We start from the raw sequence: 26,856 nt of genomic DNA, 5'->3' as shown, positions 1-26,856 counted from the left end.
CTGATTTGATGTGTTGGATGGTCGCAGTTGGCTACTCCCCAACTCTCTTATTCATCTATTCCTCAAGTGAAATGTCTTATTTCCGGTGTGCTCATGCATAATTTTTTGACAGATGTTTGTATTTTCCCTCTAATTATTACCTGCAGTGGTGCTTGAGTAGAATGGTATACGTTAACTCATGACTATCTTCTAATGCATTTCTCTGTCAATTTTAAGCGATAATTTTTCTGGCTGCAATAACATGGCTGACAGTTATTTTCTTTTCGGTATTTAAATATATTTTTTTCCATTCTCTCCTCAATTTAGAATTGTTGACGAGATATCTGGTATTATTCTTGTATTTGGGTCTTTTTATGTGGTTTGATATTATTTCTTAACAGAGTTTAATACTAATTTTTGTTTTGCATTTTTGATACCTGATATCAAAAGGGTATCTAATCATTGTTCCTGAAACAGAAACTCGGAGCAGGGCAACAAGAAGAAATGGCCACTCCTCCAGCAAATACACCCCAGGTCAGTGTCATGTTCGCTTTTTTTTTTTTTTTTTTTTTTCTTGGAGAATTGTTGTATATTAAAATCTTGTGTGGTGTTTTGAATAGGAATGAATGGGTGGCTGTAAGCCAGCTCCAATGAAATGTTTTCTTTTGTAAGAGTTGCCTTGCTCATGGTGTCTCTTGACAGCAATAGAAACCCCATTTGAGGGATGTATCAGGTTTCTGTGAACTACACTTATAAAAAATGCACTTTCAAACACCTTAAGTTCCTTGCTGGAATCTCTAATAATTTTTCGGAAAAGAGTTTGAAGACATGCTATTTGGATCCATATTGGATCCTAATGCTAAATATTTAAATGCTCTAGAGAGTACTGAAGATGGCAGGCATGTGTGCCTTGATTGTGCCATGAATTTGGTATTTCTGTCAGGAGATGCACATTGCTGTCTGTTGTTTCTCTGTTTGGCATTTGATATCACAGTGATGATGTGCCTGTGATTGTTGACAGCTGACATCTATTTGTCTCAGGAGAGTTCGTTCCAGCTCATATCATTTTCTCAATTCCGTTGCTCAGGGGTAACTTCCCAAACTAGAGAAATGAATGTTGTCTCTTCGTCTTTTGTGTGCTTTTTTTTTTAGACAGTGACCCATTGTGTAGCCCCTCCTGATTGTGACTCTTTATGTGACATCATGTGGAATATATCTGTAAGAATTTTCCTGAGAGTATTGAGTAATGTTCATAAACCATCACACTTCATGCAGAAATGAAGATTGCTCTTAGTTACTTTGCTTTGGTCTTTTCCTTTGGAGGAGGAAAGCTATCCCAGCACCTCCTCTTTCTCTTGCTGAAGCTACTGTTTTCTGTAGTTGGAGATTACTTCCTTTTTGAGGGGAAGGGGGATTTGGGACAGGTTTTCACTGTACACAGCCCTGGCTGTCCTGGAATTCACTTTGTAGACCAGGCTGGCCTTGAAACTCAGAGATCCATCTACCTCTGAGTCCTGAGTGCTGGGATTAAAAGTGTGTGCCACCACTATTATCCAGCCGGAATTTAGATTTTTTTCTTTTATAAAATGTTTTAATTAAGTTTTAATGTTTTCAGTTTTATTTATTTTATTTTATTTTGTGCACATGAGGGTTTGCCTGCATATGTGTGTGCCTGGTGCCCATAGAGGCTAGAAGGAGGCTCCAAATAACTTGAAACAAACGTCAGTTTGCAAGTTGGGTGTTGGTGGCACATGCCTTTAGTCCCAGCACTCAGAAGACAGAGGCCGGTGGATCTCTGTGAGTCCAAGGCCAGCCTGGTCTACAGAGCCAGTTCCAGGAGAGACTCCAAAGCTACACAGAGAAACTGTGTCTCAAAAAAACCAAAACCAAAAGAATAAATAAATAAAAAAATTCAAAACTCTTAATTTCAAACTCAGCGATGGTTTCTGCCTTCTTCATTCTTCCTCTTTGCTATGCAAAGGGAGCAGCGCTGAACTGAGCCCTAGCATCTCAACTGATGGTGTTAGAATAGACTCAGGTGGGGCCCAGCTGCACTCAAGATGTAGTTAGTATCAGTATTATAACGGGATCAAGAGTTGTAGCATTTAGAGACACAATTTTGTTCATCACAACTTTTCCTTTTCTTGACATTTACTTTTTTAATCACAACTTTTCCATCTGAGATGTGACAACGTGATCTGGTGTGACATGAGCCCCTGCTTCATAAACAGTAGATTTCTAAATCTTAATTTTTATTTTATTATTATTATTATTGTTTTTGTTACAGGGTTTCTCTGTGAAACAGCACTAGCTATCCTGAACTATCTCTGTAGACCAGGCTGGCCTCAAACTCACTGAGATCTACCTGCTTCAGACTCCCCAAGTGCTGGGATTAAAGAGGGGTTAAAGGCATTCACCAACCACTACCTGGCTGAATTTTTATCTTTTTTGTAAAAATTTATTTACATATATACAGTGTTCTGCCTTCATTTGTACACCTGCAAGCCAGAAGAGGGCACCAGATCTCATTACAGATGGTTGTGAGCCACCATGTGGTGGCTGGAAATTTAACTCAGGACCTTGGGAAGAGCCAACAGCCCTCTTAAACACTGAGCCATCTCTCCAGCACCAGAACCAAACTCTTATATTTGGTTGTGAGCCTAGCCTTTAACAGCTGAGCTATTCCTCCAGCCCTAAATATTTATCTTATATTCCCTAAAAGTATATTATTTGTGAGACTATTATGTCATCCTTTTTTTGTGTGTGTGTTGTATGACAGACAGACTAGGGAGATATACACACACACACACACACACACATACACACACACACGGCTATTCACTGGAAATGGAGCCCATGATACGTGGACACATGGATACCACCAGCTTGGTGAACCAGTGGGTTATTGGGGTTATTTACAGGAGTAGAAATAACTCAGCTGTATCACCGAAGCCCATCCCCCAGCGATGCTGCCATCTCACAAATCTTGGAAACCTGGAGCACACTGCTTTGCTTGCCAGCAGTGTGACAGGTTGTTGGGTGTCCTTTCCTGGTGGTTCATTTGGTCAGAGACTCTTCTAGACAGCTCAGTTTGGGCTGCTGGGCTGGTCTCTGTATTTTGTATATGTGTGTGTGGGGGGGTGGGGGAGTGGGGAATGTGTCTGTGATCATCTTTTGCAGCTTAGCCTACAAAGTCAGAGAATGGCTTGGAGGGAGGGATCTAAGGAATTTGGTCAGTTTCAGTGATAATTATGAGTTGTTTACTTCTTGTTCTGATGAGATTTTTCTATAGGGCAGAATGTTTCAAACTCTCAGGGAACTGCTATACAGCACACAGAGTTAGAATATACCATTTAATTTAATTTTGTTTTATATGTATCAGTGTTTCAGTCTACACGTATGTTTATGAGCTACTTGCATGCCTATTGCCCTCGGAGGTCAGAAGAGGGCGTGGATTATGTGGAACTGGAGCTACAGGTGCTTATGAGATGTTGTCTGGGTCCTGGGAATCAAACCCAGGACATCTAGAAAAAACAAGTTGCATTTTTGACTGCTAAGCTATGTCTACATCCTATCTAAAAACATCTTAAAGAATACTTTTCTGAGGGCTGGAGAGATGGCTCAGAGGTTAAGAACACTGGCTGCTGCTCTTTCAGAGGTCCTAATTTCAATTCCTGACAACCACATTGTGGTCCACAACCATCTATAATGAGATCTTGTGGCCTCTTCTAGCATGGAGACAGAACACTGTATACATAATAAATCTTATAAAAATTATTTTCCTTCCAGGAGGCATCCCTGTGGAGTGTGTGGGGGGGGATGGGAGGGGTCGGGGGCATGGGAGGGAAGGAGAGGGAACTGGGATCAATATGTAAAATAAGGAAAAACAATAAATATATATAAAAAGAGGAAAAAATATTTTCCTGCCTTAACTATATCACCAAAATGTTCCTAGGTCCATATACCTCTTTATCTAGGATTCTGCCCAGCAACACATGGTAAAACTCTTTACATTTCTATTACAGGGTCTGCTAACATTTGGGGATGTGGCTTTGGACTTCTCCCAGGAGGAGTGGGAATGCCTGGACTCTTCTCAGAGGGCTTTGTACATTGATGTGATGTTGGAGAATTACACCAACCTGGTCTCTGTGGGTGAGAACATTTTGATTGCAGAATTCCATCTTTTGTATTTACCTGGTTTATAGGTACAAATATTCTCTCAAGTTGACTAGAAATTTAGAAATTACATGAAATTAGAGCAAATTCTAGCAAAAAAAAAAAAAAAAAAAAAAAAACAACCAAACCAAACAAACAAACAAAATAAAACAAAACCAAAAATAGACCCCAAAACTTTCTCATAGACTTTCCTTTTCATTTCATGCACTTTCCTTTTCATTTCCCTAAGTCAAACAACAAATGATCTTAACTACTGACCCATCTCTCCAGCTCACTCACCAAGTCTTTAATGAAATATTTAAAGTTAAAATAAAGTAGAATGTGTGGAGCAGAGATATACATTGCAATACACTTAGTGAGTTGAATTGTTTCATTTTAGTGTTGCAGTAAACTGTTCTTTGGCCAGGCTGTAGTGGTGCATGCCTGTAATCCTAGCACTCAGAAGGCAGAAGCAGGTGGATCTCTGAGTTCGAGGCCAGCCTGGTCTACAGAGTGAGTAGTTCCAGGACAGCTGGGACTGTTTCACAGAGAAACCCTGCCCCAAAATAAAACAAAGCAAAGTGACAACAACAAAATCTATTCAACCATTTCTGGGGTGAAGAGGCAATTTAAAAAGAGAACAATATTTTAAACGTAATCTTTCAGAGCCCTTTATTTTTCCATCATCTGTTTGTCCCACCTTCTGCAAGGAATGCAGTTTAGATAAAAATGAGGATTCTGTTGTCAGCCCCCACAGCGTGGTCAGGATTCTGAACATTTATATGGTGATAGTGAAAGTAAAAAGAGCTCCATGGAGAGAGAACCCCGCTCTAAATAATTATTACTTGTCTTTGAGAACTTAAGGTGACATCAGCTATTGAGTATATTACTTATGAGTCGATCCCCATTATCCCTAATTGTGCTCCTTCCCTAGAGAACCATGGCATGCGCGGTAAACCCAAGAAGGTCTTGAATCAAGGCTCAAACCATAATGTCCGTCAGCGTGGGAATACCCAAGAGAATTCTTCCAAATCTAATCAGCTTGGCAAAACAGGTCATGAACCCTCCCAGTGTATACCTCGTCACACAAGTGATACTGCAAAAAAAGGCAACTGTACATGTGGTAACCAAGGGAATGCCTCTACTGAATTGTCGGACCTAAACAGACATAAAAATGTGCGCACTGGAAAAGACCCTTCCAAATATAAAGACTGTGGCCAGTGCGTATGTTCTGATATTAGTCTAAATGAGAGTACCCACACCATAAACGTAGAGCATGGGTATGCAGAAAGTGATAAAGTTTTGAGTTCTGCACATGGACCTGAGCAGCGAAGAATTAATAGTGGAGAGAAACCACACAATTGTGGGAAATGCTTAGGGAGCTGCTCAAGTCTCTGTACACAGGAGAAACTTCAAACTGGAGAGAAACCATGGAAATGTAAAGAATGTGGTAAGTGCTTTAAGTGGTTATCTCACCTTAAAACCCACTGCAGAATGCATACTGGGGAGAAACCTTACAAGTGTAATCAGTGTGATAAGGGCTTTACTCGGTTATCTAGACTTAGAAACCATTACAGAATCCATACTGGAGAGAAACCTTACAAATGTGAGGACTGTGATAAATGCTTTTCTCGAGGATCTAGACTTAAAAACCATTGCAGAATCCATACTGGAGAGAAACCTTACAAATGTAAGGAATGTGGCAAAGCCTTTGCCCACTGCACAGGTCTTAGTACGCATCAGAAAATCCATACTGGGGAGAAATCCCACAAATGCAAAGACTGTGGTAAAGCCTTTTATCTGTTGTCAACACTTAAGGATCATCTCAGAGTCCACACTAGAGAGAAGCCTTACAAGTGCAAAGAATGTGGCAAGTTCTTCCATTGGTTGTCGGGCCTTAAAAACCACCACAGAATCCATACTGGGGAGACACCTTACAAATGTGGGGAATGTGACAAATCATTTTCTCATTTGTCAAGACTTAAAATCCATTGTAGAACCCATACCAGAGAGAAACCTTCCAAATGTGCAAAATGCAACAAATGCTTTACCCGATGCACAGCTCTTAAAAGACACCTGAGAATTCACAATGAAGAAAAACCTTACAAATGTGAAGAGTGCAGCAAAAGTTTTTACGTGCTGTCACACCTTAAAAGCCATTGTAAAACCCACACTGGAGAGAGACCTTACAAATGTGAGGAGTGTGGTAAGTGCTTTTCTCAGCTGGCAAAACTTAAAAACCATCACAGAATTCATACTGGAGAGAAACCTTACAAGTGTCAGATATGCGACAAATCCTTTACCCACTGCACAGCTCTTAGTACACATCTGAAAATTCATACAGGGGAGAAACCGTATTCATGCAAAGACTGTGGTAAATGCTTTTATTTGTTGTCAAGACTTAAGGAACATTACAGAGTCCACACTGGAGAGAAACCGTACAAGTGTAACGAATGTGGTAAGTTCTTTCATTGGTTGTCAAACCTTAAAAGACATTCGAGAATTCACACTGGAGAGAAACCTTACAAATGTGAAGAATGTGACAAATCCTTTACCCACTGCTCTAGTCTTAAAGCTCATCAGAAAATTCATGCCGGGGTGAAACCCTACCAATGTGAAAAGTGTGGCAAGTCCTTTTACTGGTTGTCAAACCTTAAAACCCATTCAAGAATCCACACTGGAGAGAAACCTTACAAATGTGGAGAATGTGACAAATCCTTTACCCAGCGCTCTCTTCTTACAAAGCACACCAGGATCCATACTGGAGAAAAACACGAGCATAAGAAACTTTCGAGAGCTCCTAATGAATGATTAAATCATAAAAATACTGAGAGTTTATACTGAAGAAAAATTCTTCAGATGTAACAAATATAAAAATAATTCATAAAAACATTTTACTTGTTCAACCTCAAAAAAAAAATTCGTGAGGACAAATTGTAATGAAAAAATTCATACCAGAAAGAAACTACTTGAATGTTCACTGTTATGAAATTCTCATGTCTTGTACATTAGGAATTACATGTCCTGTAATTCCATACTAGAGAGCCCCAGAACTGTATTGAATTTGTCAAAGTTTTTACCCAGTGTTAAAATTGTAGACACATCTGAAAATTCATTCTGAAGGGAAAACCCGGAAAAACTTTAATAAGGACTCATCTTTTATTCACTTTCAAAATAGTCACTCTGGAGTCAAGCCCTACAAATAGCAAGAGCATTAAAGATGTAACCTGTGGATGTGACACATGTACATGCACAGCGAGGAAATCCCAAAGAATGTGCAGGAAAATAATTTTTTAGTACTCAAGAAATGTATTCCACTGGAAAGCACAGTGATTCATGAAGAAACACTAAGACACGATAGACATTAGACAAGTGTGCTACAAAGAAGAAAACCAAATGAATGAATGTGTCCTGTATTTAAGTGGAAGAGAATATTTCTATATGAATAAATGTAATATTATTCTTACTGACATTTTTGATAATACTAGTACTGGAATTTGCAGAAACGTAAACACAGTGGTTTAAACTCAGATACATCCATGCTGTGTTGCTTACAAGTGAGTTTATGATAATGCGTGTATCAGTGAGTTTATGATAATGCGTGTATCAGTTGTTGCTGCATCAGGTCTGATGAACCTGAGATCAGGTGTCAGGGAAGTTAGATAGTTAGGGCCTGGTCACTAACAATCTGTGAACTCAAATAAAATGGACAGACTCCTGAGGGCAGGTTCAGAAAGTCCTTGGGTCAAAGTTCTTCATGCAGATGCTGCACAGACGAAGGCCCCTCTGCTTGATGACATTTTGGCAGCTATACTTGTTCATGACAGTGTTCTGGTGCCAGGGAGAATTCTGTAATTGTGTGCCTGTGAAGACTACTTTGTTTTTTTTTTTTTTAAAATAAAACACTTTCCCCTGTTATGGTCACTATTTAAAACAGCCTTCGCCACCTGAGCAGAATCCTGTCTTGGAATCCCTTTGGTTTCCAGAGTTATTCTTCCCCAACACATGGTGGTTGAAGTGCCCAGCTCTCGTGGAGCTCAGATTTCTTTGTATGTGCAGGATTCAGAGGTCAGAGCAGGGTACAGATGCAGCTACTGGCGTTTGCTGTCCACTGCGCCTAGAAATCTGCTGTGTTTTTGTTCCGTGAAGAGCTAGTAGCCTGAGCAAATTTCATTACTGTAACACAGATGGAGATGAGCTCTATTTTGTAGGAGAAAGAAGAATACACTTACATGTGAGATAAGTATTTTGGGCAATAGAAAGGGCTAGCTTAACATTCAGCCAGCAGTGAGCAATAGGAAGAGAAAAGGTCAAAAGTATTTTACAGGTCCCTGAAAAAAAAAAAAAAAAAAAAAATGGCAAACCCATGGGATTAGTGATTTCTAGCTGGATGTCCTCAATGAAATGTATGTGGAAAAATAGAGATATCAGGAAAATAAAATCTAATCTTAGAGAATATATAGTTGCGTTGAACAGTGCCACACATTTGCCTTCTTTGAAAATAGTGAATAATAACTGTGAGTGATCTTAGTAAAGTAACGCCCCTCCTATTGTAATCTGCATTTTATTATTTTTTTTTTTTGTAAAACCATGTGTATTTTTGAAATGTTCTACAACTCTTGTGTAAGGTGATATTTTTAAATAAATAAAATGTGTGCTTAATGGCTTTACATAGAAATTCAATGAGTAAATGTGAAATCTCTCACACCTTAGTTTAAGGAATGAGGAATCCAGGGTAATTTGCAAAGCTGGAGAGGACTCTCTCAAAAATCTTCCCATAGCATGTAAGCCTTATATGATTTTTTATAGTCTTGTTTATATTTCATGTTTGGGCGTTATGATGAATCTAACAAATTATTTGGCAGTGAAACTAGAATCCTAATTCGCGGTTATGGAAGTTTTTCCTTACAAACCTTCGGGCAGTACTTCTCTTTGTACCTAACCCTGGTCAACCTCACCTGAACACCAAGAGTAGGCTTTTCCTTTATATTTAAGTAAATGCTTGCACACATGGGAGTTGTTTATTTTTTAGAATTTCTTATGTCTGTATCATGCATTTGATGACTCCTGCAAGCCTTACTTCCAGTTTCTCCCCAACTTTCTTCATGTGCTCTTGTTTTGTTTTCTTTTGTTTTAGTGCCTGAATCCACCTAGTATCAACTGCATGCACATGGGTGTAAAAACCCAATTTTCTAGACCATAACAGCCTTTCAGGGGCCCTACCTCTGAAGAAAACTAATTCCTCCTCCACTCAAATTCACTTGCTCATTTGTTTTTTTTTTTTTTTTCTTTGCAACACACTTGTTTGTCTAATGTCTGTTGTGTCTTTATGACACAATAGTGTTTCTTTATGAATCACTGTGTTTTGCAGTTGGATGAAACATTTCTCCAACTCTCTTGAGTTCCGGGAAATGATTTCCACGCTCACTCTTTGGGATTTCTCAGCTGCACATGAACAAGTATCACATCCACAGGTCACGTCTTTAACATTTTTTATGCTCTTGCTCTTTTAGGGTTTGACTCCAGCTAGTGGTGTGAGGAGTCACTCTCACTAGCCATGCTGGGATTTGGGCTGCATCAAACTTGCCATGCAGTCACGGGTGCTGTTGACTCGTGTGTGCAATAACAGTGCCATGTGGGAGATGAGGAAACAGACCAGCCGTGCCGTGCCGTGCTTTACTTTCTTAAAAACAGAGACCCATGGGCTAAACACTTCTAACTTAATGCTTTATTTAGTGTGGCAAGATCATGGTGAAGTAGGTAAGAGTGATCCGCTCCTGGATCTGTGGTCCTAGCTCTGTGGGTGGAAATGGCAAAGGTATAGAAGAATATGGCCAGACAGAGAAGTGTTTCTGGGTCATTATCCATTCTGAAACGTGGATTATCTAATCACACCCTGGCCTGACCTATTAACATTAGTAATGTGACATTTGTGATATTATTAATGGATTTGCCATAATAGTTAGACTTATTCTTAGCCCTTTACAATAGCGTGTGGGTGTGTGCTGATACTTTAATTTTGTGATTACTTATAGCTTCTGAGATGAATCAGTAATGACATGTTCTTTATGAAAGTCAGTGTAGCTAACTGAAAGAATTGTGGAGTGTTTATCCCTTCTGCAGTCAAAGCTTGAGAAGTCTCAGCTGAAAAGAAGAAAGCATGATGGCAGCTGGGAGATAATGCAGACTCCCTCCATTGTGAGTGCGGAGAGATGGTTCATTAATTAAAAACAACTACTGTTCTTCCTGGGGGAATCTTCAGATCCTCTTACATCCTATTTGTTATGTACAATATGCCAGTACTATTCCCAGAGGAAAAATATCCATAATCTGGTTTATCACTCATACACAAAGACACAATTGTATGTAGGTAAGTATACATTTACACCACTAAAAACATGTTATTACATCTTAATGACCCGATTAAATACTTTCTAGACATTTTTACAAAAACCCCGTATTTTCTGTTTTAGATGACACTTAAGTGCCTTTTAATCCTCATCACCGATCATGACTGACAGTTAATTTTTCTTTTCACTTTAAGGTGGGGCATTTTTGTTTGAAATATCCCTTTAATTTTGTTTTGTGTTGAGACAGCCTCACTATGTAGCCTTGGCTGGCCTGTAACTCTATCTGTAGACCAGGGGGCCTGGAACTCACAGATACCCACCTGCCTCTTTCATCAGAGTGAGATTAAAAACAAGTACCACCAGGCAAGTTTATCATTTTTGTTTCTTCCTAGAATCTTTTTGGGGGTGTTGGGAGGAGGGTTTTATTTTTTGAGATCTTTCTGTTTTATGGTTTGGACCTTGAGTTCCTGGAACCATGTCTACATTACTAGTCTGATTTCTGGTTGTCAATGATATAATATTTAAGTCCTTTTATGTTGTATATTAAAGGCTTTTTTAGTGCCCATCAAGGCTCAGCCCACCCCAAATGAAGACCACCGTTCCACGGAATGTTAGAAGTCTCCCTTATGAATATTCTCCTTATTTAAAACTCTTCCTTATATATTTTTAGGTGGTAAATTCACACTGTCAACCATCCGTTTCCACTGACAAGCAGGAAGGAAGGTTTCAGAAAGTTGGGTTGATTTTATTCCTTTATCAGAAATCTCGGCCAAATTCCTCCCAGATATTTCTCAGGTGCTTCTTGGCCTATGGCAGGCTTATGTAAGCCAGACCCATCCTGTATTAGCAGGGAGGGGCTGAGTACCCCAGAGTTAGAAGGTACTTTATAGGTCTTTGAGGGCCACAACCAGGTTCTAGGATGAAACAACAAAATGCTGCAACATACTTATTTGATCTTAGTCCAAAGCTGAGCCCAAGGACAGTTAAACAGCTTTTCATATCCTTGTCCTAGATAGATGATAGATAGATAGATGGGTGGATAGATAGATAGATAGATAGATAGATAGATAGATAGATAGATAGATAGATAGATAGATAGATAGAGTGGTACCCCTTCCTCGACACACAGTTTCTCTGTGTAGTCATGGCTGTCCTGGAACTCCCCCTGTGTAGCCCAGGCTGGCCTCGATCTTAAGTATCCACCTGCGTCTGCCTCCCTAGTGCTGGAATGAAAGGCCTGTGCCACCACACCTGGCAAGAGTGACATATTTTGATTGTCTTAAGCTTGCCGAACAGAGTCAGCTAACCTGCCTGCAGAGAAGCAATTTTCCCTAAGCGGCAGGATTTCCCACAAGCCATTGCTAGTGCAGAGGGGAGGAACCGGGTTCCACAGCCTAGCCGGAATGTCACCAATGTCAAGGGCGCTGCCCAGAGGACCTTGGTCACCTGCACAGCTGGGCTGGCTTGGGAAACTGGGCGGAAAGAGGAAGTAAGTGGGCGGGGATGGGTGAAAGTGAGCAAATTGCATAGTGGGCGGGACCACAGTAGGCTAAGAGCCCCTACGGCGACAGGCACAGTGAATTCGCCATTCCTTAAGGAATTTCGGGAAGCACATTAAGCAGACGTGAGTGCAGAGGACACGGCGGGTGCCGCGGGGACCTGCAAACTCCGGAGCTGCAGTCGCTGCGCAGTCAGCAGCACAGTGGCGGGAACCGCAGCCCGGCGGCCCTGGAACCTCCCAGGTGAGAGGAGCTGCGGGGATGGGACCCAAGAGGGAGGGGACCGGGGATGTGAGCAGTTTCTCTGCTGTACATAAGAACCCTGCTCTCACTAAAATTTACTGCTGATAAATTTCAGATCGTATAAACTAGACTGATCCTGATTTTTTTCTTTTATGATTTTCAAAATAGTCTCTTCAAAATAATCAGAATTTAATTTATATATTGGTATTTCTAACAGCGTTCTCTTTGTTACTTCTGAAACAACACAGCTCTTAAACTTTACATCAATGCTTCTCAACTGTCATGTTCTGCCACTCCCCTATTCCAGAGAGTGGCATTTAGAACTTGTGAATTGTCAACCTAAAGTGCTTGTTAGATATTAATCACTTAAGGATCGACTGTAGGTTTGTTTGATTCACAAATATATTTTAGCCATGGTTGTGTGTATTTACTATGCAGAATTTTATCACTGATTTTCCATCCGAGATATACACATTATATTTTGTGTTCTTGTGTGAAGGTCTTAATGTTGCACCTTGTAACTCAGAGACACCTTATGGATGCTGAGAGCAAGGCTATCAGTGCCACAGTATGTCCATCGTTATAAAGCACTGTTAGAACAGCAAGCACCTCAGTAAAGACTTGAATAATTGTGACAGATCACCTATGTGGTGATATTTTATTTATGACTTTGTTGGACCCTAATTCCGGGGTCCTGATGGGCCGGTCGGAGAGTCCGGCAACACAAACACCAAAACCAGGAGATGCAACAAGCAAGAGGTGTTTATTGAACGAGTGCACTCGGGTGACAGCAATCTCGGGGAAAGCTGCACAGCCCTCAAAGGGTCCAGGTTCTTTTTATAGAGAAGACCACAAATCAGCATACATGCATGGGGCACAAGGTGATTGATTACAAAGTATGATCTCATGTTTGAGAGGTCACCCAGGTATGACCTGTTCTTATTCAAAGGATAAACCATAGAATGACTTGGAAAGTCCCCAGACTGTCAGTTGGCCAGGAGTGACCCAGACAAGGCTGTTCATCTCCGAATCATTTGTTCCAGGGTTGGGGGCCTATTCCTTGTTGTGGGCCAAGACCTGAGAGAAACTTTTTTCATACTCTGGCTTTCTCTTGGCTGTACATTTAGAGCCTTCAGTTATTCCACAAAAGTTTGATGATTCAGTAACTAGCCCTATTTAACAAGATCAGCCTAGCATACAACCACTAGCTCCATCACTATAGTAACCTTTCTTGTTCTCATAATTTCTGTTCTTTTCTCCCATGTCAATATCCATTCTTTATGATTTTCTATATTCTGCTTGCAAGAATTATTCTCCTGCCCCTTTCCTACATCCTTGCTCTGCAAACTAAAATCTTTCAACCTAATAAAGCTTGCCTGGAGATCAGAATTCGAAAACTAGCCACAGCCGTAGAAGCTGGGCAGTGGTGGCACACACCTTTAATCCCAGGATTCAGGAGACAGAGGCAGATGTATCTCCATGCGTTCAAGGTTTCTTATTTTCTTTTGTCTCCTTAGTTCAAGAATAGCACTCAGAAGGACACATGGCCAAACTCTTGCTGTTTTGGGAGGGTGGTTGAAACAGAGTTTCTTGTGTAACAGTCCTGGGAGTCCAGAAATTCTAGTCCAGGCTGGCCTCAAACTCAGAGATCCATCTGTCTCTGCCTCCTGAGTGCTGGGATTAAAGCTGTGCACCATCACTATCCCACTCAAAGTGTTGCTTTCTTATTTCTGAGTTTGTTGACATTCAATGATATTGCTGTGGACTTTTCCCAGGAAGAGGAGGAATGCCTAGACCTTGCTCAGAGGGTTTTGTACAGAGACTGGAATTGGAGAATTGAAGTAGAGTAAGGATAGAAAAAGAAAAATATTTGTTAGATACTGAATTACATTACGGATTTATTTAATTTACTTAAAACATTGCTTTTACAGCCAATTGGCAAGCCTTACTTGGAACAGAATGACCTGGAGAAATTGAATCCCCCCCTCCCTTTTTTTTTTTTTTTTGCTTGTTTTGTTGTTGAGAAAGCTGCACATTTACTTGGATGATGGCTGAAGTGAACTGGAATTCCTACCAACAGTGTATCTCTGATCTCTGTGTTCTTCCTCCTGCATTGCCCTCCTTATTTGTTATTGTTTAAGACCATGAGTGTGGTACTGTCTATGCCGAGTGATCTGTAGTTCCATTCAGTTCCCTATGTCCACATGTTTTTCTCCTTTGCGCTACTCTGCAGGTTCACTTTTCCAGCTCACACATGAAAGTCTGTGATTCATTGCTGGGGGAGAGAATCAGACCCAGGTTCATATATGTTGTGTGGTTAGACTGCTTATCCTGCAGCTTAAGATTTTGACATTTTGGTAAAATTACAGATGGTCTCAGCTGCTTCAGCTGGTTCTGGATCTGCTATTCCCTTGCCCTGGGTTGCGATTTATCTTCTGCCACTACCATCGTACGGTTTGGTCATGTGGCTCTGTAGATGAGCTAAGGTCACAGCTTTAATAGATTAATCTCTGTTGTTGGTAGTACAGCCATTTATACTGTGTCCTGTGTCATTTTTCTCTGTCAATGTGCATGGAAATTCATTTCTTTATTATATTTTTTGCTTTTTTTTTTGAGTGCCTTAAATTTTTCATAATAGACGTCAAAGTCAGAGCCAGGTGATGGTGGTGCACACCTTTAATCCCAGGAGAGGCAGACACAGGTGGATCTCTGTGAGTTCAAGGCCAGCCTGGTCTACTTAGCAAGTTCCAAGACAATCTCCAAAGCTACAGAGAAACCCTATCCAGGGAAAAAGAGAGAGAGGGTCTCATATGTATGTAGCTCTGGCTGTTCTGGAACTCACTTCGTAAATCATCTGGCCTTGAAGTCGTGTAGATAGCTCTATCTGATTCTGTCTCCTGAGCTCAGGGATCAGGCTTGTGCCACCATACCTGTCAACTGGGTGTATTTTAAGGTAAGTTTATGTGTTAGTTTCTTAATTGGTTTTTCAACACCCTTGCTACTGATAAAAACAATAGTGATTGTATATGTTCATTTTGCATTACTCATTATTATTTCAAGCATTTATCAAATCTAAGGTTTCTTATGTTGTTATCAGGGGAATTTTTATGTTTTGAGAGGTATTTTGTTTGTTTTGCTTTGTTGTTTTCTAGACAAGGTTTCTCTATGTGACAGCCTTGCTGTCCTGGAATTCCTTTTGTAGATCAGGCTGGCCTTGAACTCACAGAGATCTACCTGCCTCTGCCTCCCAAATGCTGGGATTAAAGTCACATGCCACCACACCTAGCTATCAGTAGGGAGTTTTATCTCTGTGAAAAGCGTAGTTTTCAGATTTGCTAGATCGGCATTAAATGAAACTGAAGACGTGTGCATTTTCATCTTATCACAGTGTTCCTGGTAATGATGTTCATTTTTCTCTCTGAACTGTGTAGTTGGCCTAGGTGTGATACACATGTCCTTTGCTGTACTGAGCCATGTTCCATTTCTTCATAGCTCCTTTAGGAATCCCATTATGAGTTTTTGTTGAACTGAACTTTATCAGGTGACATTTCTCTTTCTACTTTGTTGCTAGGATTTTTTCCTCTGGATTTTTCTTCCCTATAATTTTATTGGTGTTGTTTTGGTGGTTGCATTATTGCATTATTGGTACTATTTTTTTCCTTCTCTGTCACTGTGCTTTGCTGGTTGTGCCGGTTTTGTTTTGTTTTAATTAATGAATTAATTAGTTTTTTTTTTTTTTTACACAGGGTTTCTCTGTGTAGGCTTGGAGCCTGTCCTGAAACTCACTCTGTAGACCAGGCTGGCCTCGATCTCAGTGCCTGATTTATTAATTCTGAACTCTCCCATATACATCTATTCCTGAGTCCTCTCAGAAAATTCCTCTCTGTGTCTTGTTTTTGTTTGTTTTTTGTTTTTTATCTTAGTTTATGTGTATGGGTGTTTGCTCGTGTGTATATCATTATACCACATGCAAGCCCAGTGCCTGCAGAGGCCGGAGGGCATCATAGCTCCTGGAGTTACAGATGGTTGTAGTCTGCCATGTGATTTGAACCTGGATCCTTTGGGAGATCAATCAGTGCTCTTAATTGTTGAGCTGCCTCCCCCCCACACACATACACACATCCATTTTCTTTTCTCATTCTTGTGTGCATAGTCTGCTCTACTTATTATCTTCAGTGTGTTTGGGTGAAGTGGCCTGTTAATTCACGACTATCTTCAAACGCACTTAACCTCTCTGCCAACTGTTAGAGACATGTTGCTTGAATGCAATAATAGTCTCCTGGCTGTAGGGATAATAACAAGACATTTGGTATTATTCTAGTGTTTGGAACTGTTTACATGGCTTTGTTCCTAACAGCTTTTAATACACATTTTAGGTTTATCTTTTTGACACTATTCTACATAGTGCAAGAAGAGGAAAGATGGCTGGTTCTCCAGTAAACACATCCCAGGTCAGTGTCAATGCTGCAGGCCTTTAATCCAGTGTTTATGCTATTTAAAATGTTTGTTTTTCCTGTTCCTCTGATAGATAAGATTAACTGATTAAGGGGCTGGGGAGAGATGACCCAGAGGTTTAGAGTACTGGCTGCTCTTCCTAGAGGTTCTGAGTTCAATTCACAAGAACCACGTGGTGGCTTACAACCATCTGTAATGAAATCTTGTGCCTCTCTGGCCTGCAGGCAAATATGCAGGCAGAACACTGTATACATAATAAATAAATCTTTTTTTTCAAGATAGGGGTTCTCTGTATTGCTTTGGAGCCTGTCCTGGAATTCGCTCTGTAGACCTGGCTGGCCTCAAACTCACAGAGATCCACCTGTCTCTGCCTCCTGAGTGCTGGGATTAAAGGCGTGTACCACCAACGCCCAGCTAAATAAATCTTTAAAAGAAATATTACCTGATTAAGTATACACAGCCTTCCCACCATATATTTGTAAGAGTAAATGAATTTAAGTCCTGCAATTCTGAAGATGTTTTCCACTATGACTGATGATCAGAGAAATATGTGAATACTCGATAGCTACAGAGGATGAGTGTGTATGTATATCTTATATATCAGTGAGGAAGGCCATGTTTCTCCAGAGGCTGTTTGAGAGATCTATCAGATTTCCTTAAACCAGTTTTTTGAAAGTGCACATTCAGACACCCAGGAGAGTGTTGTCTGGGAATATACTATCATCCTGTTTCCCCACATTTAGGCAGTGTGATCACTCCAGAAAGCATCTTATTGAATATCTGTGCTCCTGCATTTACAGCTGAAAATTGATTCAGTTTTTCTTGTATTCTTTGTATCAAGGAAAGTACTCTATACATGGTAAATTTATTTTCATTTCAGGGTCTGTTGACATTCCAGGATGTGTCTGTGGACTTCTCCCAGGAGGAGTGGGAAAGCCTGGACTCTGCTCAGAGGGCTTTGTACATTGATGTGATGTTGGAGAATTACAGCAACCTGGTCTCTGTGGGTGAGGATATTTTTGTCGCAGAATTTGTAACTGATCCTTGGTATATACCCAGTTTGTAGGCGTGGAGACTCTCTGGGCAGCTGATATTAATCAGTGTTTCTTCCCGGTGTTTGATGTCTTCACCATGTTTTCCCTTTTGGTGGCATGATGAAGCCTTCCTTTTAGATTCACAGTGCATTCAAAGAGACCCAGTAGCAGGTGTTTCCACCCTCATCCTAAAGTTCCATTTACATCACTGCATTTGATTCATTCAGAAACTGATTATATCCCCACCCACATCCTCATGTCCCGTTTCTATTATTGTGTCTGATACACTCCAAGACTGATAATATTCCCACCAAATCCTGAAGTTCCATTTCCATCATTGCATTGACTCAGTCTTAACAGGAAGCAGAACTCAATCTGCAAACTGAAAGTGCTCCCTAAGTCTTTCTTAGGCTTTATATGTTTTATTTTATGCATGGGTGTTAGCCGGCATGTACACACATGCTCAAGGTGCCCAGCTAAGCCAGCCAAAGTCAGAAAAGGCCCTGAATCTGTAGTTACAGAGGGGTGTGAACTTCCTCAGGTGCTGGGAACCCAAACTGGGTTCTTTTGGCCATTGAGCCATCTATTTGGGATTTCCATAAGTATTTTTAAGATTCTTATATGAAATAACGACTGACAGATCATTTCCAGAGTCTTCTTCTACTATCTCATACTATTCAGTACTATTCAGTATGTTTGATAGAATCCAGCAAAATCGTGTACCATTTTCTAATACACAGGTATTATTGCATGCAAGGCAGACCTGGTCCCCTGTATAGAGCGAATCCAAATGCTCTGGAATGTGAAGAGAGAGGAGATGGTGGCCAAACAAGGTAGGGGTGAGTGGATGTACAGGACAGAAGTGAGGGACTCAAGTTAAAGAGGAAGGAAAACCAGAAAATGGTTTTGCCATGTTTGGTCTCACTAGAGGCAATTCTAGATAACTTACTACAGTGTTCTCAAGATGCATTCTACTGTCAGTGTCAGAAGACAGTGTTCTTACCGCACTGGTATTATCTTGAAAAGTATAACTAGAATGCAAATGTAATTTTATTTGACTAAGAGGGAGAGGAATTCTGTCTCAGTAACCATTCTTGTCTTCAGTTCTCTATCTTCAGGTCAATAATACATGGTTTTCATTGCTATAGTTGTTCATTTGTTTTTCGAGACAGGATTTCTCTGAATAGCCCTAGCTGTCCTGGAACTTGATTTGTCAAACAGGGTGGCCTCGAACTCTCAGAGATCCACCTGCCTGAGCCTCCTGAATGCTAGGATTAAAAGTGTGAGCCACGATACTGTTGCATTCATCATTTCTTTTTTTAATGATTGTTCTGTTACCCAGACAGGATTCATCCTCCAGCTTGTTCCTTTAAGTTTAAATAGACTGAATAATCCTACCATGTGGTTGAGTGTAGGTAGGGCTGCTGGGGATAATCAGTGTCTTATGCTGTTTTTCCAGGCCTCACATTCTGTCTGATATCATCATCTATTGTTACATGTTGGATAATGAAATGTTCCAAAATTATCACGTATTTTTGTCATTCCTGTCAATGATTGTTTCATGTATTAGGAAAATATGCTATGAAATACATCCATATTGATAAAATCCTTTCTAGGGAATAGGCCTTTTTTTTTTTTTCTTCTTTGTTAATATTCTTTATTTTTCTGGGCAGTGGTGGCACACGCCTTCAACTTCAGCACTTGGGAGGCAGAGGCAGAGGCAGGTGGATCTCTGAGTGTGAGGCCAGGTTGGTCTTCAGAGCCAGTTCCAGGACAGCCAGAGCTGTTACACAGAGAAATCCTGTTTCAAAAAACAAAACAATAAGAAAATTCTTTAGCTGCCTTGCCTACCATCTCATATGTATACTTCAGTTCTTTATTATTATCTATATTCTTGTGATTCCTTTTCTCCTTCTTTTCTTTTTTCTTTTGTTTAAGGGTTTCTTTGTTTAGCCTTGGCTATCCTAGGACTAATTCTGTAGACCAAGTTGGCCTTGAACTCACTGAGATCCCCTACCTCTGCCTCTTGGGTACTGAGATTAAAGGCGTGCACCACCACTGACCAGCATTTGATTTTCTTAATATAAAATGCTTCATGATTTTTTCTGTGTCTCACCCTTGTGCAGGGGCAGTTCTAATCTGTGTTCATTCCAGTTTTAGTATAAGTGCTCTCCATGAATGCTGTTTGGGTCACTATTGCTATGAAGTGACATTGTGGCCAAGGAAACTCTTACATTTGAAAGCATTCAAGTGGAGGTTTGCATGTAGTTTCAAAGGGTTAGTCCGTTGTCATCATAGTGGGAGCATAATGGCAGGCAGGATGGAATGGTGCTGGAATGGTAGCTTAGCACTCTCCATCATGATCCAAAGGCCTAAAGCAGAGTCACATCTGGCCTGGTATTGGCTTTTTAAAACCTCAAAGTATACTCCCAGTGATACTTTTCCAACAAGGACATGCCTCCTAAATCCTTTCTCAGTCAGTCAGCTGAAGACAAAACTTGCAAATATATGAGCCTGTGGAGGAGGGCATTGTCGTCCAAACCACCACAGATACTATTTTAAAATTTCTTCATTCAATATTTTGTATACACAGACTTGAAATGGATTAATGGCAGAAAATGTGTATTTCAATCTTTTTTGGTTTCAATTCTTTCTAAATTTATTTTAGTTTTTAATGTTATCTATGTATACATTTTAAAGTAATTTATTTGTCCTTTTGGTTTGGTTTTTGTTTTTTAGAGACAGGGTTTCTCTGTGGTTTTGAAGGCTGTCTTAGAACTAGCTCTTGTAGACCAGGCTAGCCTTGAACTCACAGAAATCTGCCTGCCTCTGCCTCCTGATTGCTGGGATGAAAGGCATGTGCCACCACCGACCAGCTTATTCTTATTTTGTGTACATTGGTATTTTGCCTGCATGTATGTCTGTGTGGGGGTGTCAGATCTTGGAGTTACAGACAGCTGTGAGCTGCCATATGAGTGCTTGGAATTGAACCCAGGGCCTCTGGAAGAGCAGTCAATGTGATTAACTGCTGAGCCATCTCTCCAGCCCCATATGTATGTGATTCTGATATATGGAGGCTGTGTCTACATGTATAACTGTACACTACTTGTGTATTTGGTGCCCTTGGATGCCCTGGAGCTGGAGTTACAGAGGGTTGGAGCTGCCATGTGTGTGATGCATAGTCAGCCTGGGTTCTCCAGAAGAGAGAATGCCCTATGCTCTTACCCACTGAGCCGTCTCTCCAGCCACTCTGTCTCAATTTTTGAAGCATTTTTACACCTTTCTTTCTTCCTTTCTTTTCTTTTCTTTTTTCTTTTTTTAATTTGTGGAGGAAAGGGTTTATTTCTTTCTTTTTAAAAAAATTTAAATTAGAAACAACCTTATTTCACATATCAATCCCAGCTCCCTCTCCCTCCCACCCTCCCCTGGCCCCCACTGACCCCCTCCCTCCCCTACCCCACTCCCTATCCACTCTCCAGGGACAGTGTGGCCTTCCTTGGGGGAATCATCAAAGTCTGTCACATCTTTTGGGGCAGGACTTAGGCCCTGCTTGATTTTTTTGCATCTTCTACTTTGGCTCTATTTTAAGAAAATCTCTGAAAGTGAACCACCTACTAACACTTTTCACAGAAGTCTGTATTACTCATAACTCTTAGTAACTTCTTTACTCTTCATATTAATTTTTACTGTTTTCATTTCATTATAAATTTCAGTCATGATCCTTTATAATTACTTTTACATATTACAGGGCTTGTCAAAGCCAGAACCTGAAAATATTTTGTCTGGTTATGAAGTGATTTCATATAAACACACATCCATCCACATCCTACACACTTTCTTGTCTCCAGTGTCTGTGGCACTGGTATTCTGATCAAGTATCATCGTTGCTATTTTATACTGTCAGAATTAGTCCTGTATTGGTTGTTGAGACAATGGCAAAAATGTTGTTTTTTTTTCTGGTGAATCTCTCATAGTTCCGTGTTCAGTTTTCTGAGCCCTGTTTCTGCTGTTGACTTGGAACGTGCCCTGTTCCAGTTCTCTCTGCTCTTCATCTCACACAGAATTTGTTGCTTTTCAACACTGGGCTTTCTATTTTGGACTTCCTCTAATTTTATTACTCTAATTAGAGAATGAAAAAAAACTGAATATCCAAGAAATGATCATCCTTGTTTCTTACTCACCTATAAATTTAATATCTTATTCTAACGTAGTGCAAACTCCTGTTTTAGAGATCTTGCTGAACAATGTCAGGGAATGTTGGTTTTGTTATGTGCCATATGCTAGCATGAAATATGAACTTTTCTATCCTGGCACCTTGCTAATGTTGTAGATTATAACTGTGACATGAGTTCATGAAGTAAGATGTCTCTATAATTTCCTTTCTCATAGCCATTTCCCCATATTTCATTGAGTGGCTTTCTCCATGGGAGAACACGCAAAGATCCTTCTAGAAAATAATCCTAGAATCAGAGAAAGTAGTGACCTTGAGAATTTCTATTTAGGGAAAGACAGGGAACACAGGGCTGGTTGTAGATGTCAGACAGCAAAGGGTCTTAAAGAAAGAGAGCATAACAACTACCCATGACTCCCCTGCTCCCATTTTGATCTACAGCCTTGGATATTTAGCAAAAATATTTTCTTTACATCCATGACTTTCGATGATTTTAATGCATCTTTAAAAAAATCTCTATCAAGATGTTTTATTTGTTTTTGAGACAAGATCTCTCTATATAGCTCTGGCTGTTCATACTGGCATGGAATTCACAGAGATCTATCTGCCTTCCTCTGTCTGATACATTTTGGGATTAAAGTCATACTTCACCATACCTAGCTCTATCAAGAAAAATTTTAAATTTAAAAGAAATATTAATATTTTGAGCAAGGATGTGCATAGCAGTATATTAAGTGAAGATATTTTGAATTTAATGTTAAATAGTTCTACAGCATTTCTGGGGAGGGAGGATTTAGGCAAAGTAACATATTTCAAATATAATTCATCAGAGAGTTCTGTTCCCAAAGTTTACTCTTGTTTCTTCAACTATTTGTCTAATTTTTTTTTCAAATGCAATTTAGATAAGGACAAGAAAGCTATTATCTGTGATGGAGATCAGAGTAGAGGTTCTCTGAGCATGCAATGGCTTCCTGAGAGTTCTATTCTAAGAATTGTATTTACTTATCTCAGAGAACTCAGGTATTGAATATGTTTCATCATGCATCAAACCCTATTAGCCCTAATTGTGCTCATTTTCCAGAAAACCAACAGATGTGCAATAACTCAGAAGAGGTCTTGGATGAAGGCTCAAAGCATATTATCTATGAAAATGTGACTGTTCAGCAGAAGTCATTTAAATGTCATGAGCTTGACAAAATGCTTCATGAATCCCCTGAATGGACACTCTGCAAAACAAACAATACTACAGAAAACTGCTACAAATACAGACAGATACAAAATCACGGGAATGAGTACATTGAATCAATCAACTTCAGTAGACGTGAAAGCATGCACACTGGACAAGAACCTTGCAAATATAAAGAATGTGATAAATATTTTGGCTTTCCCCAAAAACTTGTACATAATGAGGAAAAATCACACCAGTTCAGGAAATGTGGGAAATCCTTCAGGACCTGCTCAAGCCTCAGTACACATCAGAGAGCTCATGTTGGAGAGGAACAATGGAAATGCACAGAATGTGACAAATCTTTTAAGTGGTTGTCTGACCTTAAAATCCATTACAGAGTCCATCCTGGAGAGAAACCATTCAAATGTAAGAAATGTGACAAATCTTTTACCTATTGTTCATCTCTTAGAGAACATCAGAACATCCATGAGGGAAAACTTTATAAATGTCAAGAATGTGACAAATCCTTTACCTACTGCTCATCTCTTAGAGAACATCAGAACATCCATGAGGGAAAACTTTACAGATGTTGGGAATGTGACAAATCCTTCACCCGGTGCTCATCTCTTAGAGCACATGAGAAAATTCACACTGGAGAAAAACCTTTCAAATGTAAGGAATGTAGTAAGTCCTTTTACATGTTGTCCCAACTTAGAAAACATGACAGAACCCACACTGGAGAGAAACCTTACAAATGTCAGGAATGTGACAAGTCTTTTACCTATTGCTCATCTCTTAGAGAACATCAGAACATGCATGCTGGAAAACTTTATAAATGTCAGATATGTGACAAATCTTTTACCCGGTGCTCAACTCTTAGAACACATGAGAAAATACATACTGGAGAAAAACCTTACAAATGTAAGGAATGTGGTAAGTCCTTTTATATATTGTCCCAACTTAGAAAACATGACAGAACTCACACAGGAGAGAAACCTTATAAATGTCAGGAATGTGACAAGTCCTTTACACAGTGTTCAACCCTTAGGATACATCAGAAAATTCATGCTGGAGAGAAACCCTACAAATGTCTAGAGTGTGGTAAGTGCTTTTATAAGTTGTCTTACCTTAAAGTCCATTACAGAACCCATACTGGAGAGAAGCCTTACCGATGTAAAGAATGTGGTAAGGGCTTTTCTCAGTTGTCCTGTCTTAAAAGCCATGACAGAATTCATACAGGAGAGAAACCTTACAAATGTAGTGAATGTGACAGATCCTTTACGCACTGCTCAACTTGTAGGAGACATGAGAGCACTCATGCTGCAAAAGTTTATAAATGTGAGAAATGTGACAAATCCTTTGCCAAACATTCATCTCTTAGAACACATCAGAAAACCCATGCAGGAGAGAAACCTCATGGTTGTAAAGAATGTGGTAAGGCCTTCTATCAACTGTCACATCTTAAAGTCCATTACAGAATCCACACTGGGGAGAAACCTTATAAATGTTGTGAATGTGACAAATCTTTTACCAAATGTTCATCTCTCAGAACGCATGAGAAAATCCATGCAGGAGAGAAACCTCATTGTTGTAAAGAATGTGGTAAGGCCTTCTATCACTTGTCACACCTTACCATCCATTACAGAATTCATACAGGAGAGAAACCGTACACATGTAACGAATGTGACAAATCTTTTACCACACTGGCGAACCTTAGAAGACATCAGAAAATTCATACTGGAAAGAAAACTTCCCATAGTAAATAATGTGGCATATGCTTTTTCCAGAGCTCTGCTGGTAGGGACAAGTGCAGTCTCCACACCAGAGAATCATTATGAACATGAGAAGTTTGTAAAAGACTTAAGGGAATTTTTAAATCTTTAGAAACATCAACAGTTTATAGTGAGGAAAAATTCCAAAAATGTGACAATGTGCAAAGCCTTTCATTAAAACATTTTACTTTTTCAACCTCAAAAAAATTTATACTGAAGACAATATGTGTTAATCTAAAAAATGTCACCAACCCTTTAATTATTCCTTGAAATATCATACAGCAGAAAATTCATATCAGAGAGAAATCATATAAATGTCTACCCCTGTGCTACATTTATACCTCAATGCACATTAGAAATTCTACTCTAGGGAACCCAAAGAAATGGACTGAATTTGTCAAAGTCTTTGCGTAGTGCTAAAATAGTAGACATCTGAAAATTCTTCCTGAAGGAAAGTAAGAAAATGCTTTAAGAAAGACTTTTTCCCACCTTCAAAATATTCATTGTGGAGTGAAAACCTGTCAATAGCAAGAAGATGGGAACTTTATGGAAATGGTCTTGTGGCTGTGGCAACATGTATGCTTGTGTATGCTAGAAAATTCTAAGGAAAATTATTTTTAATGCTCTAGAAAGTTGGGAAATACTCAGTGAAAATACAGAATATAGTGATACTAGAAGATTCATATACAAATAATAAGACACAAGCCATTGTATTACAGAGAAGGAAACCAAACACACAAAATTGTCATGTATTTTAGTGGCATGATTTTTCAATTTGAGTAAATAGGAAAATGTTCTTTGGAAACATTTTTATATTCTAAGTATTGAAATTGAATGACATAAGTACAGTTGATTAGATTACACTGAAAAGCATCATTCGCTTTAGAAAATGATTATGTGATTTTATATCAATTGTTGTTGTGTTAGAGCTGATGAACCCAAGACAAGAGTCAGGGAAGTCACACCACAAAGGCTGACTCTTGTCAACTGGACAAGAGTCATGTATTTGAAAAGCAAATGTCCCAGATAACTGCCATTAAAGTCCCACTTGTTTGCTTGCTAGCTTCACCTAATAGTTTTGGAGTATAAAACAAGAATACAAACTGAAGTCTGGCAGAAACTATCCTGGCTTCATTCTACTGGTGAATAGATTTATTCCTCCACTCGGTGCTGTTGGAGTACTCATGTGAGAGAGATTCCCTCAATAGCATCACTCCGGAATGATCAGTGCCCCATGAAAAATTTATTGTGTACCACATATGCAAATGAACTTTCTTGAGTAGCAGTAGGAATGCACTTATGGGTGAGGTGTGGTGTGCTTCCACACCGCCCCCCCCAAAAAAACTATTTTCCTCAATATTTGCTTTTTTTTGAGACAGATTCTCTGTGTAGCCCTGCCTGTCCTGGAACTCTCTCTGTAGACCAGGTTAACCTTGAACTCATAGATCTACCTGCCTCTGCCTCCCAAGTGCTGGGATTAAAGGCATGTGCCACCACTGCTTGGCCTGTCGTGAATATATGCAAGAAAAAATTTTCGGATCTAGGTGTGGATTTTGAACCACCTTTAATTCCAATACTAGATAGGAGAAGGCAGAACTCTTAAGTTTGAGGCCAGCCAGGGCTACGCATTGAAACCAAACAAGAAAGCATTAGTACTTGTTGAAAATTCTTGGCAAAGTCATTTAATTGGTGATTACTATCTTTATATAGTAACAATGCCTGGATGTCTTCCACAAGATCTATGTGGAAAAAAAAATAAATATAGGTATCAGAAGAAAGTCAAATTGTTCTTCAAAAACTTGTGTTGTACAGTGTGCACCAATGCATTTTGTCTGTTCTTTGTAAATGCTGAATAATCTCTCTGTTTTCCATATCTTAGTACCATTCCTCCAATTCCTGTAAGGTGCATTTTGTTATAAAATCACATCAGGTGTGTTTCTCAAACACTGTAATTGGATTTCTTAATAAAGAAAACATTTATTTTTAATGACTTGGCATGAGCTTCAATGAAGTGCATGTGATACAGCCTC

The 26,856-nt window shown here is 39.6% G+C and overlaps 3 protein-coding genes across 4 annotated transcripts in view; all 3 read left to right on the top strand.

Moving 5' to 3' along the window:
- Nucleotides 1-26,856, top strand: part of LOC127238815 (zinc finger protein 664-like) — a 120,686-nt gene that overhangs the window by 32,135 nt on the left and 61,695 nt on the right. The gene's annotated exons all lie outside the window — the stretch shown is intronic.
- On the top strand, nt 437-8,800 carry LOC127238808 (zinc finger protein 678-like). The gene is made up of 3 exons (XM_051207549.1): nt 437-513; nt 4,005-4,131; nt 5,069-8,800. Exons 1-3 carry the CDS (start codon nt 484-486, stop codon nt 6,943-6,945), a joined length of 2,034 nt encoding a protein of 677 aa, XP_051063506.1. The 5' UTR covers nt 437-483; the 3' UTR covers nt 6,946-8,800.
- On the top strand, nt 16,636-24,820 carry LOC127238809 (zinc finger protein 420). 2 transcript variants are annotated; one of them, XM_051207551.1, is made up of 4 exons: nt 16,636-16,677; nt 17,562-17,688; nt 22,968-23,738; nt 23,854-24,285. In XM_051207551.1, exons 1-4 carry the CDS (start codon nt 16,648-16,650, stop codon nt 24,147-24,149), a joined length of 1,224 nt encoding a protein of 407 aa, XP_051063508.1. In that variant the 5' UTR covers nt 16,636-16,647; the 3' UTR covers nt 24,150-24,285. The 2 variants fall into 2 exon arrangements, with proteins under 2 accessions (XP_051063508.1, XP_051063507.1); XM_051207550.1 differs by having other exon boundaries at nt 22,968-24,820.

This window comes from Phodopus roborovskii, unplaced genomic scaffold (assembly GCF_943737965.1).
Source record: "Phodopus roborovskii unplaced genomic scaffold, PHOROB, whole genome shotgun sequence".
Lineage (NCBI taxonomy): Eukaryota > Metazoa > Chordata > Mammalia > Rodentia > Cricetidae > Phodopus > Phodopus roborovskii.
The sequence above is the reverse complement of the archived record's forward strand: the minus strand, read 5'-3'. Positions and strand labels throughout refer to the sequence as shown.